Source organism: Anabas testudineus, chromosome 3 (assembly GCF_900324465.2).
Source record: "Anabas testudineus chromosome 3, fAnaTes1.2, whole genome shotgun sequence".
Classification (NCBI taxonomy): domain Eukaryota; kingdom Metazoa; phylum Chordata; class Actinopteri; order Anabantiformes; family Anabantidae; genus Anabas; species Anabas testudineus.
In genome coordinates this window covers 21667436-21679215 of record NC_046612.1, presented here as the reverse complement: position 1 = coordinate 21679215, position 11780 = coordinate 21667436, and the positions used below count along the sequence as shown (strand labels likewise).

The 11780-nt window shown below is 45.4% G+C and overlaps 2 protein-coding genes across 2 annotated transcripts; both read left to right on the top strand.

Annotated features, from left to right (window-relative positions):
• The first annotated feature begins 765 nt into the window (after positions 1 to 765).
• Positions 766 to 6385, top strand: cplx3b (complexin 3b). Its single transcript, XM_026377774.1, has 3 exons — positions 766 to 1221; positions 3591 to 3678; positions 3831 to 6385. The coding sequence occupies exons 1-3, from the start codon at positions 1064 to 1066 to the stop codon at positions 4053 to 4055; spliced, it is 471 nt and encodes a 156-aa protein (XP_026233559.1). The 5' UTR covers positions 766 to 1063; the 3' UTR covers positions 4056 to 6385.
• Positions 6386 to 7810: 1425 nt separating this feature from the next.
• On the top strand, positions 7811 to 10732 carry LOC113174014 (growth arrest-specific protein 1). Its single transcript, XM_026377641.1, has one exon. It carries the CDS (start codon positions 8425 to 8427, stop codon positions 9172 to 9174), a length of 750 nt encoding a protein of 249 aa, XP_026233426.1. The 5' UTR covers positions 7811 to 8424; the 3' UTR covers positions 9175 to 10732.
• The last annotated feature ends 1048 nt before the right edge of the window (positions 10733 to 11780 follow it).

Genomic DNA, 11780 nt, shown 5'->3' with positions numbered 1-11780 from the left:
GTTGAACTGTTCACCCCCACCCCCACCCCCACCCCAATCAAATTCAAGCAAACACAGAAACACTGGAGCAAGTAGCACAGACACCCCTACAGCAGACCTGACATGGTAAACTGCCTTTTGTGTAGGCTTCTACAGACACGAGTCAGTGTGAGAGTGAGTGTTGTCGTGGTGCAGCTGGAAACAAAAAACAAATCTAATTTTAGCCGATTCCTGCATGTTGGGGGCAAAGGACGTTCACAGAGGCAGTGAATGGGAACAGATGATGAAAAGCTGCGTAGATTGAAGGATGCATTTTGCGCACTCCACGGGGGCTCCTGCGTTTCAGGCTCCACTCATCTTGTGGAAAATGAGCTTTTCCGTGTACATTAAACAAGCCCTTGTTGAGGAGACAGCGCGTCGTCATTTCTAAGTGATTAGGCCGATAAACCGAACTCACGCCGTTTTAACCACAGACAGCCATTTGACTAATTTGCAATTAGGAAGCCCTTCGTGTGTTGACAAACTGCGCATCAGGCTCCAGCGCGCTGATGACCCTGAGAGACACAGAGGCACCAACACAGCCAGGAGGACACTGAGGCTCGTCACGTGTGGTGTGTGTCCGCCCCGGAGCCCTGTCTGACTCCGTCGTGAGTTATAATCAGACGACGAATCGCGGGGTCCCGCGCGTCCCAGGATCCCGACGCGCGCCGCGCAAAAGCGCACACCCAATTCGGCGGTGCCTAGGATTGGGTGGAGGGAGTGGTGGCTGCGGACGGAGTCTCGGGATTGGTAGAGTTCACCGCCAAACTTGTTGACTCATAAACTGAGCAGCTCCTCTCCAGCGTTCACGGCGCGGAGCTGTCCAGGGCTTGTGGTGCTGAACCTGCCAGCTTCCGAGGCGCCGTTGGAATCATTTAGTTCAGTTTGTTTGCTCCGCTCGAGCCTTTTCAAAGATATATCCTCTTGCGTGACAGCTCCAGACGTCTGGTTTAAGCTTCACTTGACGGATTTCTATCCGCCGTCACCGCTCTCCCCGGAGCGCACCAAGCCTTCAACTTCTTAGCCCAAAACCAGAAGCGCAGCCATGGCTTTCATGGTGAAACACGTGGTGGGAGGACAGCTGAAGAACCTGACAGGCGGACTGACGGAGGAGAAATCCGAAGGAGAGAAATCAGACGCCGCCACGAAGGGGATGACTCAAGAGGAATTCGAACAATACCAGCAACAGTTAGAGGAGGAAAAGTAAGGCAATGATAGAAGCGTGTGATTGTTAAGTGGTAATGAAAATCTACAGTATGTGGAAGTTCGGCGTGTTTATTAAACGCCCTGTTTTTGTGGGTAAATAAGCTGAGAGCTCCCAGCGCGCCGCGCGCTTTTTTACGCATCAGTGCGATTACATGAGCGCTCCACACACAGCTGCTCCTCTCGCCCAGGGAGCTCTCCGTCTCTCTGTCTCTTATCTTCGGCAAATTATGTGGAGCCGTTTTTAATTTGGGATTCCTGAAATCATTCTTCCACGGAAATGTCTACAGGGATTGATGCCCGGAGCGCAAACTGTTCCTACTGCTGTGCGTGCGGCTGAATAACGAATCCGGCTGCGTGTGTGTAAAATAGATGTTTGGATATTATCAGAGAGCATTAACTCATTTGAATTAATTTAGTTTTTCTCTTCCTTGGCTTGACTTTCATCATTCATCATTTGAGATTAATTTACATATAAAACATTCAAAGCGAGTGGACACATTGTGTTTAGATTGGTTTTTGGATCTACTTGTGTTTTGCTCAATGTATTAATAGCTACCAGCCTCCAACTAAGAGCCATGTAATTCTTTCGTCACGCCTGCTGTTATCATTTCAATCTTTCCGCCCTGGCACCTGCAAAAGTGAATTCTTGATGTATCCCTTTTTCAAAATGTGCACATTTGTTGTGGTGTTTATCTCCTGAGTCCACTGGAGGACGACGTCAGGTAACAACAAGGTCATCTGCCAAACAGTAACTCACTAGATGAGCATGATGCCTCACTTGGAGCAACACTCCACTATTCAGATGTTCACAGTCTGGGTCATAGTTACCATGGATTAAAAATCCCAAGTGTCTCACTGTACCATGTGCAGACGTTTAATGCATGAGTGGGAAGTGTAGTCATAAGTCTGACAGTATTAAAACTGATCTGAGCCCACTGCACACTACAGGAGGCATGGTAAGGTGCTTAACGCCCATCATAATGTGACCTTCAGTGGAAGGGAGTAAATGGTCAGAGGAGCTGAAGATGAGCATGGAGCAGTCTTGCTGGGATTAAAGCAGAAGAAGACTGTGAGGGGGTGGATTGCTCACGTTGGTATATCGCATGTAGACAGTTTATCACCCTCAGCGGCCAGGCCACAGTGACAACCCTGGTCATCTGATGCCCTTGGGAGGGAAAGACACAAAGCTTTGCTCACTGGCTGCAAAGCGAGCGCTGCGAGGGCCTGTGTGCTGTTGGGTGTTGAGCCCGCTAGTGTTCGCACAAAGTGAACTCGGGCTCACACAGACAGCACCACGAACGCCGCGCCTCGTGATAAAATGACCTTCCACTGACACACCGGACACAGACAGAAACGCCGCGCCCGTGGTGCTCCAGTGTCCTTCCGTCTTTAGATTATGCGGCAGAATTTGATCCTTCCGGGTGTCCAATGTAACCTCTGCCACTGTAGCTCTGCTCTGTAGAACATCATCTGTGGTGTTCATGTTTCTGTGAGCGCCTACTGGATTTCTCTTGATGTAATACCACTCTACTCAGGCTGTATTTGCCCTCGAGCCACAGCAGCAGATTTTTTAGGCAGCATGTCATGTTGTTGACTCACGACGCTACACTTCATCTCAGCAAACTTAACAATTTATCAGGCACAATTATGAACTAAGCTGAAGCCATCAATATTCCAGTGGCACTGAGCGGAGAGAGCTTTGCTAGCAGCTTGTTGCCTGCCCTCTGCTGGAGGTGTCACATACTGTTATGTTTGTAAAGACAAATAGCAAAACACTCATTTTAACTATTAAACAGTTTCGTAGGTTGGAGATGGTTCTAATGGATGCTCCACTTTTCACATTGTTTAAGCTAAACTGCTTGTTTGCCATTTGATGAAAACACTGAAACCGAAGGGAGGTGAGTCCAGGATGTGTGTGGGAGGGCCTGACAGCTGTTTAACTGCTGCAGTTAGTGGGTTACCTCTAGTAGTCCACATCCCAAGAGGACTGAAAGCCCTCAGAGGAGTGCTGGACTGACAGGACACTGCATCTGGGGCTCCTACACGTAAGATGAACATCTCTTCCTGCTTTTCTCCCCACGGCATTGCCGCTGCTCCACCTTCTGTTGGCTCCGCGCTCTGTAGTTAAGAGGGCACGTGGTAACGCTGGGCTCCAAGGTCCAAATACAGCAGGCGTCTTATGATGCTCTTAAAGCAGAGATACAACTGCACATGGCAGCGAAAGAACACTGATTTTCATAATCTGTGGGGCTGTGGAGTTAGCATTGTTCAACTCAAAGCCTGTAGCATGAGTGAAAGGCCATACAGTTTGAAAAAGATTAAAAAAGTCATTTGGTTGAAGCTGAGATCTACTTTTTTTTCTGCAGAAAAGAACGAGAAGCCAATTTTGCCCAGAAAAAAGCTGAGAGAGCCACAGTTAGAAGTCATTTTCGGGAAAAGTACAGACTACCAAAGGTAAAATAACCCATCATCACTAGAGGTAAAGATGATCTGTGGTCTAGTACGTGTTATAGCCAATGGTTGGATTTGAACTTTGTGTTTTTTCATCTCCTGTCCTGCTGAATGTGTCAATCATGTGTGTCTAACCACTTGTGTATCCACCTCAGAACGAGGTAGATGAGACCCAGATCCAGCAGGCGGGGGATGACGTGGTGTTGCCAACAGAGCTGGCCAAGATGATCGCTGAAGACAACCAGGAGGAAACACACAAGCAGTCCGTGCTGGGCCAGCTGTCCAACATCCAGAACATGGACATGGACCAGCTGAAAGACAAAGCCCAGGCCACACTGGAAGACCTCAAAAAGCAGACGGAGAACTGCAGTCTCATGTGATCTGGCTCCCTCGGAGTCCCCAGAGATTAGCATTTTACTTGTACAAATATTTTTCAGAGGCAGAACTGCTGTGGAGACAGAAATATTCTTGTTGCTTTAGTGGAATGTCAGAGCCACATAATAACAGTTTTAGTTGTTGCACAAAGTTAGACAGACGCCCTGCAGAAAAGAAAGCAAGAAACGAGGAAGGTGACGTTAGGAAACCTGGGGTTCGTCTTACTAAACGGGAAGAAAATGATTCGAAATAGTTTCTCCTCGGTGAGTTAATTAGTTAGTTTTCCCACTGACCTTCAAATTGACTAGAAAATGTGAACGTCCTTCATACTTCAGTGTTGAAATCGACCTATTTTCTCTTCCCATTGAGGTTTAACCAATGAGATATCTGCCTTTAGAATAACTCTTCCTCTGACAAATATTTGTCTGTTAAATCCTCTGCTCCCTCACTCTCCTTACCTTACGTGACCAGTGATAAAATATGAGATAACCAATACCATCCAGCAGCAGAGGTCTCAGGTGTGTTTGGGTTGTTTTGATTTATTGATTTATTTTCTTTCCAACGCACAGGAGCTGATTTCACTGACATACTTGTGCGTGTCCAACCAGACGGGGGCGCGTGTCAGCGAAATCGGCTTCTCGATTGGAAGGAAAACGCGCACACGTGTGAGGAGGCCATGTGTTGGGAAACCCGGTGAATTGTGGGGTTGTTTTTATTCCTCGTACAAAAGCACAAACTCTTCAAACGGGCAATATTCATTTAGAGCAACTAATGAGGCTGATCTTTGTCATAAGTAGCTTACTAATGTTGGCACGCTGATGTCCTGATGAAAGCTCCCTGTGAGCCTCATCAGTCTTTTAAGCCTTTCCTAGACATATCATTATAAAGGTTTTTTTTTCCCCCTCCGTGCTTCAGTGTGCCTTGGATGTCCAAACAAAGTCGTCTTCTGTAGACTTCTACAACGTGTAAGCTACTTCTTACTAAGACAAGCCGTTAATTTAGTCTCTACAGATTCCTTGTTTGTAGTTTGATTAAGATAAACGGAGCCGATAACGGAGTAAAAAGCTAATCATGCTTGAGAGGCCAGGATAGATTTGCTGCTCATTTCATATGTATTACTATATAGTTTAACCTAGCATCAGTATCAGCTACATAGGGAGTAAATCTGTGTTTTGTGCTGCATCCAGAGGAAAACGAACAAAAGCTGCTCAGATGAGAGAACTGTAAATGCTTTAGGAGTTGTATGCCGAAGCCTTTAGTGAAACCACTCGAACAAATATAAAGGAAATGGCAGAAATAAGTCAAACTGTGGAACTGCAGTGTGTGTAGAAAACAAAATATTCATGTTGTGTAAGATATAAATGTATCAGCTGTCCAGCGGCTCACCCTCCACCCTGTTTTCATCAGCTCGCTGGATCTCGTAGTGCTGTCGACCTTGACATGACCTTTGACCCGTCCTCCATCTCATTGACCCCCCTCGCGTCTCAGTGGTGGTGTTTTGTGCTGGTGGATTTGTGTTGTTTAGACAATGTGATATGTCAAGTGGTGTCTCTGTAAACAAAAAAACAAGGCTGTGTGGTTGAAAGCGCTCTTCGCGTTGTTGTTCTGCAGTCGCTGTGGGCTCGCTGCTCTGCTCCGTCTCTGTTGTTTTCTAGCCAAAGGTAAGTGAAGGCTCAGTCGTCGAGTCAAGAGAGGACGTTGTTGATGTTCATATATACTTTGATTGAGTCAGCTCTGATCTCACATCTGTTCCCACTTTGCTTCCTCTTATGGTTCAACTGCAAAAAAACAGGTTATGAAAGTTTGAATTTGACACATTAGTCGTACACATTTTAGTTTTAGAGAAAATCTGAGCAAAACATGTCGACTGTTCGTTTCTGTAGGTGCCAAACAAGTGCTGAATGAAAACTGAGGAGACGCTCCACATTTTCATGCCAGTGGTTTCTGTCCTGTGATAGATGACCAGTTTATTTGGAGCATTTCAGTCAATATGAAGCAGAGGAAACGATGCAATAAGAGATTTTATAATAGAGATGTTTGATGACACTACATTAATGGTTGGAACCGAAGCCATAAAGCAAACTGTTTGCTTTGTATGAGTGTGTGACTTGAGACAATAATTCAATAATAATAATAATAATAACAATAGTAATAATACAGAGATGTAATTTTTGTGTTGTCATCCTGTGCAACTTTATTTTTTTAGCATATGGCTGCCATGACACGCAGTGTCTTCTGGATCTTTGGCTGTTTCTTTATTTCTCAGTATCTCTATCATTCTATCTCTGGAAGTATTTCAGTGATTGGAGTTTTAACTGCAATAAACTGATTTTTAGGATAATGCACCTCCTTTCTGGTTTGTTTGTTTTATTTCCCTCACACAGTGAACAGCCTCATGTTGCATTTAGTTAGTAATTGGCATTCTTCCATCTGCAGCAGCTTGAACACCAGGTGGAGACAAAAACTACACTCACTCAATCAACCTCAGATTTATCCAGGAGGGAGGCGGATTGATTATGACTGATAGGTCAGTGATGGGATGTTGTCACAACATTTAAAGACGCACCTATTATAACACTGTATTACATTTGGTGGGGAAAGAAATCATTATGGAGCAACACTGCTAAGGAATAATAAATAAAATAATCAGTACATGCTCCAATGTGAACTAAAACCTGAACTAATACAGAATTATATATATATATATATATATATTTTAGAAGCATTAGTGTTTTTGCATTAGACCAAAGTTTCTGTGTTGTACAGTATAATAAGTTTAAATATAAATAACTCTCTAGTTGTTGCCAACATTTTGTGTTAAGACAAAAATGTAGTTTTCAGAGGCAGCTTACATAGTGTAGTCTTGAATAGATATCAGGTTGGGCATCCATCTGGTTTTGTGGAGCTGGTGCAAAACTGGCACAGCCCCTCAGTGGGGGGGGGGGACCTGACAGTGCTTTGTAAAAAAAAAAAAAAAGGATCAAGTTAGTTACCATTTCAATAGCAGGAAAGCCTGGGCTATTGGTAGTTTTCAAGTGTTGGATGAATGGGGGGAGCTGTAATATATATTGATGGTGAAACCCCTCTCTATTGACAGGCCGCAGTGCGTGAACATTCTTCAGTCTGGAAAGACACTGGGCCACTGCATGGCCAAACTGACACAATTAGGGTGAAACGGGCCAGAAAATACTATTCTCTTCCATTCTCCTCTGTCAATCGGGGCTTTAAAACTCCGAGGCATGGGAGAGGGAGAGAGAGGAGTGAAGAGTGACAATTAGCGCGAACCTTTCAGTGAAAACCTTATCGCTGAGCTTCCCCCTGGCTCTGGTTCACGTCTAAAAAGAAACACATTTGTTGGTTTTTTCTGCACAGGGAAGTTGCCCGTGTGTGTGTGTGTGTGTCTCTTGCAAGAGGAATGCGTTTTGCAAGCTCCCACCTTGTGTTTTTGCTGCAAGAGGACGCTCCTGAGTTACATGCGTGGAAAGTGATCCACATTTTCATCCAGTCTTTCTCGTCATGTACTGAGAGGATTTGTGCGCAAAGCTGTGCTGCTGTAGGCCTGGAAGTGGAAGTGGGTCCCACGGCTAACTCCTCAAAGACGACCAATCGGTGGCCAGGATTGTAAATGAGAGAGAAAGAGGGAGAGGGGGGAAGGAAAACTTTTCTTTCTGTGTTTTTCTTTTTTTTTTTTTTTCTCGACAGGGGGAGGGTGTTGTGGGGAAATGCTCTGCGGAGCGTGAAGCGAAACAGCAGAACGAGGGACAAAGACGCACATAGCGGGACAGAAGGCGACAGAGAGCAGCCTCTTCCAAATAATAATAATAATAATACAAACAACAATAACAACAAGGCAATGCGCGGATGGATGCTAAACGTGGTCGAGCTGGGGAGAGGAGTCGAGACTAACAATGGCAACAGGGATGAGTTCAAGTGTACGAGCTGAGCTGTGGACCATTACTGCGGGCAGACTGTGCGTTAACTTTGGATAGCGGCGCGTCCGACTCCTAGCTGCAGCGTTGGCACTGAGCAGACACCGACCGCACTCTGGATTAGGATTTCCCCTCTTTTACACCGGACATGCTTCGCGGAGTGACGGTAGCGGCGCTGGTTCTGGACTTTGCAGCCACGCGTGGTGAACCCCCCCCACTCAGAGCCTGACGCGCACAGTTGCAAAGCTGACCAGGAGGAGGCAACTAACGAGCACGTTTGTGGCTAATTTCTTGTAGATCAACCGTATTGTTACGACTGAGCTGGAAACAAACTGTTTGTGTGTTCACCCGTGTGAACTTCAGTCATATTCAATGTGTAAATGGTCCCGACTCTAATGTGCTGGCGGAGAAAGTGCACGTCACACAACTACAACTCCATCCAAGCATGAAATGTTGGTGCAGAGCCCTGGCACTTCTCCCATGGGTGCTGGTGGCTTTAGATGCCCAGCTAATCTGCTGGCAGGCGCTTATTCGGTGCCACGACGAACCCGAATGTGGTCTTGCGTACAATCAGTACTTAGCAGCATGTGAGGGGAACATCAGAGGGACCAGGAGGCAGTGCCCCAGCCACTGCATCAACGCTCTCATAAGACTGAATCACACCCGCAGCGGGCCAGACCTGGAGACCTGCGACTGCGCCCAGGACGCGGAGTGCCTCAGCGCCAAGCGAGCCATAGAGCCGTGCCTCCCGCGCAGGTACCCGAGCGATGCCGGGGGGATAGGGTGCATGGAGGCCCGGCAGCGCTGCGAGGAGGACAGCAACTGCCACACCTCCCTCACGGCCTACTTATCGTACTGCGGACAGCTGTTCAATGGCAGGAAGTGCTCCTCCAAGTGTAAAGCCACCATTCAGCAGATGCTGTTTATCCCAAATGGCATGCTGCTGAACCGCTGCGTTTGCGATGGGGTGGAGAGGCCTTTCTGCGAAGTGGTCAAGGAGAACATGAGCAAACTGTGCGCCATAGGGGACCACATAGTTTCAGACCAGCCTGAGGTAGATGACATATATGAGGACGAGGACTATGATCCTAAACATGACAGAGAGGAACCGTACACCGACCATTCCTCTGCGTCCCAGAGCTCCAGCTGCTGCGTGGCGCTCCTGGTTCTTCCTCTAGCACGAATATTATACTGAGACCATGCGTACTTGTTGGATTTACGAATGACAGTGTGACAGACAGGCCTTGAAGGCAGCTCTGCTGGATGAAGAAAGAATGTTCAGAAATGGATTTTCACCCTCAGGCCTCCTTGCAATCCCAGTTTGGTTGTGTGGTGACAGAGAGCATGGTAGTGATTTGTGTAGGTTTTCCACAACTGTACAATTTGCATAGTAATTTTTTTCTCCGTGCACATCTCACTCAGGAAAACTGTTCTTATGATTTGCGATTCCAAACCCCACATGCTGTAGTTGGCCTTACAGTACTCTCAGTGTGACGCTCGCTTTTTTGGAAGCCAGAGGGAAAGCCTGCTGTCACAAAGGCTAAAAATGGTATCAGGTGATAATGGCAGGAAATGACCCAAACTAGATTTTGTTGCAGGGCCCAGTTGTTCTGTGTGCCTTTAAAGAGCTGCTGTTTGTTTGGTTTCAATGGTGCTTGAAGGGTGGCTTTATTAAGACCTTAGACAAACATTGGACCCATCCAGTTTCTGTTTGCTCTGCTCTCCATTTCAGGGGCCTCAGCATTGTTGCAGCAACCACACTTCAAATATTTGTGGGAACAGTCAGAGGACAGGCAAGGGTGTGGAATCAAGTACTTAAATTAACAGAAGTGCCTCTCCAGCACTCTGTCTGGGGCCCCTCCCCCATTTGAGATTGTTTTATTGAACTTTTCCTGAGACCCCCCCCCCCCCCCCTTCCTCTTCTCTACAGCCTGCCCCCCTTATACGACTAGACCTCTCTTTGCTCCTCGAGCAACAACCCAGGAAAGCCTGTCTGCTGCTCGTGTCAATGGGTCTCATATAGGTCTTTGTTGCATATGGATGAAAACCGTTTAAAACAATCTGGGTGTTTTGAGCGGAGGGTGCAGCAACACAGTAATCAGCAAACATAGCAGGTCTGGACTGAACAGAAGAGCACATGTTGAATGTATGTTAATGATGTTGTCACACAGTGTTCAAGTGTTGCTGATTGGACCAGGGGCCTGTAGAGATCTTGCACAAATGCATTAAACACGGTTTCGTCAATTTCACAAACATACTGAATAGTACGATGTACTCGGAAGGTTTTTATTTAGCATATATTGAGATTATCTTTGTTGCACACATTTACTTAAGAAGACGCACAGCACAGCTACTGGACTAATGATGTCTGGTAGGTGGTCCGCATCGATAGTCCAGGGATTGAAACCAGCAGCTTTTCAGCCTCACTTCCTTTTTGCCACTTCTCTACATTAAGCTGTTCCATTAAAAGGGAAAGTAAAAGCAACATTTGCGTTAGTATTGATCACTTGTAATGAAGCTCTGCTACTTGTTGTATCAAACGTAAAACATTTTACTTCTGTAATGAAGCCTTGAACCATACTGATAAATGTTAAATTATGAAGCTAGAATTTGAAGAATGTGTATATATGGATTTAATGACAATATAAACAAACAAATGTAGCTCGGATATTGTCCTCTCATCTTACGGAAACATAGAAGAAAATGTCTCAGAGCAGTGTCTTGTGAGGAAATGAGTTTTATAATAAAATGTTTATGAGCTGATGTTGTGTAATGATGTGATTTGTCCACAAAGTAATGAGAAAGTGTGACCGCGAATATGAGAATGTCTAATTAAACTTTCTATGTCCCTATTTGGATGTGTGTGTGTAGCAGCAGTGTGTTGCAGCCTTTATGGTATAGATATTCTCCAGCCATCAAGTCAATCAGCTTAAGCTGTAGGTCAGTATTTTGGAGTAGCTCACTAATTTACTGTGCACACAGTTGAAGAATGTTCGAGTACTGACGATCATGAACATGTAGGATTCACCAGGTTCAGGTCATGTAGCAAAGTAGTAAATGTCCAGGATTACATACTTATTGACATATTTATGTCTGTGCTTGCTGCACAATAACCATGTATTGGCACAAAAGTTTTCTAGTTACAGTTTAGAATCAAGTTGAAACACATTTCAGGAGGACCGGTATCAGAAGGAGTCGTGTATTCACTGACTTCACCAATAAACTCTGACGAACCAACAGTTTCAGACCAAGCAACCATTCAGGGCTTGTTTCACACTTGCTTTGCTATTTACAAGTCATTAACAAATTGTAAAAGAGTCATTTAGCACTGCAGCCAGGTGTGAGGTGGATACCTGTTTTGAAAAAATATTACTATGGTGACGTCCAAATGAGGAGTGGAACAGTGAAAGGGGCACAAAATTAATTTCTTTTACAAGACAGAAGAAACAGATTTAGTTCAAACTACAAGGTTTAAATCGAGCTTTGTGGTCCTGTAGCCACATTGTTCATAAATTAACACAAGTACACGTTAAGACGTTATGTTAGAAATAACGTGAACTGGTGCTGCTCTCCTTTGTTAAATCTTTGGTCTGGATGGATGTTTCACAGCTTTGTGTGATAAAACAGCCTCTGTGTGTTGAGTAGTCATAAGTTTGTTGCCTAACATGTGGCACATTTCAATGCCAAGCCTGCAGAAATTCTGCACAGCTTCCACCTATTTTATTTATTTAATTTTTTATTAACCACAGGCAGCCAGACATTTCCAACTCTCTATCATGTCATAAAAACAAGGAGCTGGAG

Coding starts and splice junctions, on each gene's coding strand:
- cplx3b (XM_026377774.1), top strand. CDS start 1,064: ATGGCTTTCATGGTGAAACACGTGGTGGGAGGACAGCTGAAGAACCTG. Junction 1,222..3,590: donor CAACAGTTAGAGGAGGAAAA/GTAAGGCAATGA, acceptor TTTTTTCTGCAG/AAAAGAACGAGAAGCCAATT. Junction 3,679..3,830: donor AAAAGTACAGACTACCAAAG/GTAAAATAACCC, acceptor TATCCACCTCAG/AACGAGGTAGATGAGACCCA.
- LOC113174014 (XM_026377641.1), top strand. CDS start 8,425: ATGAAATGTTGGTGCAGAGCCCTGGCACTTCTCCCATGGGTGCTGGTG.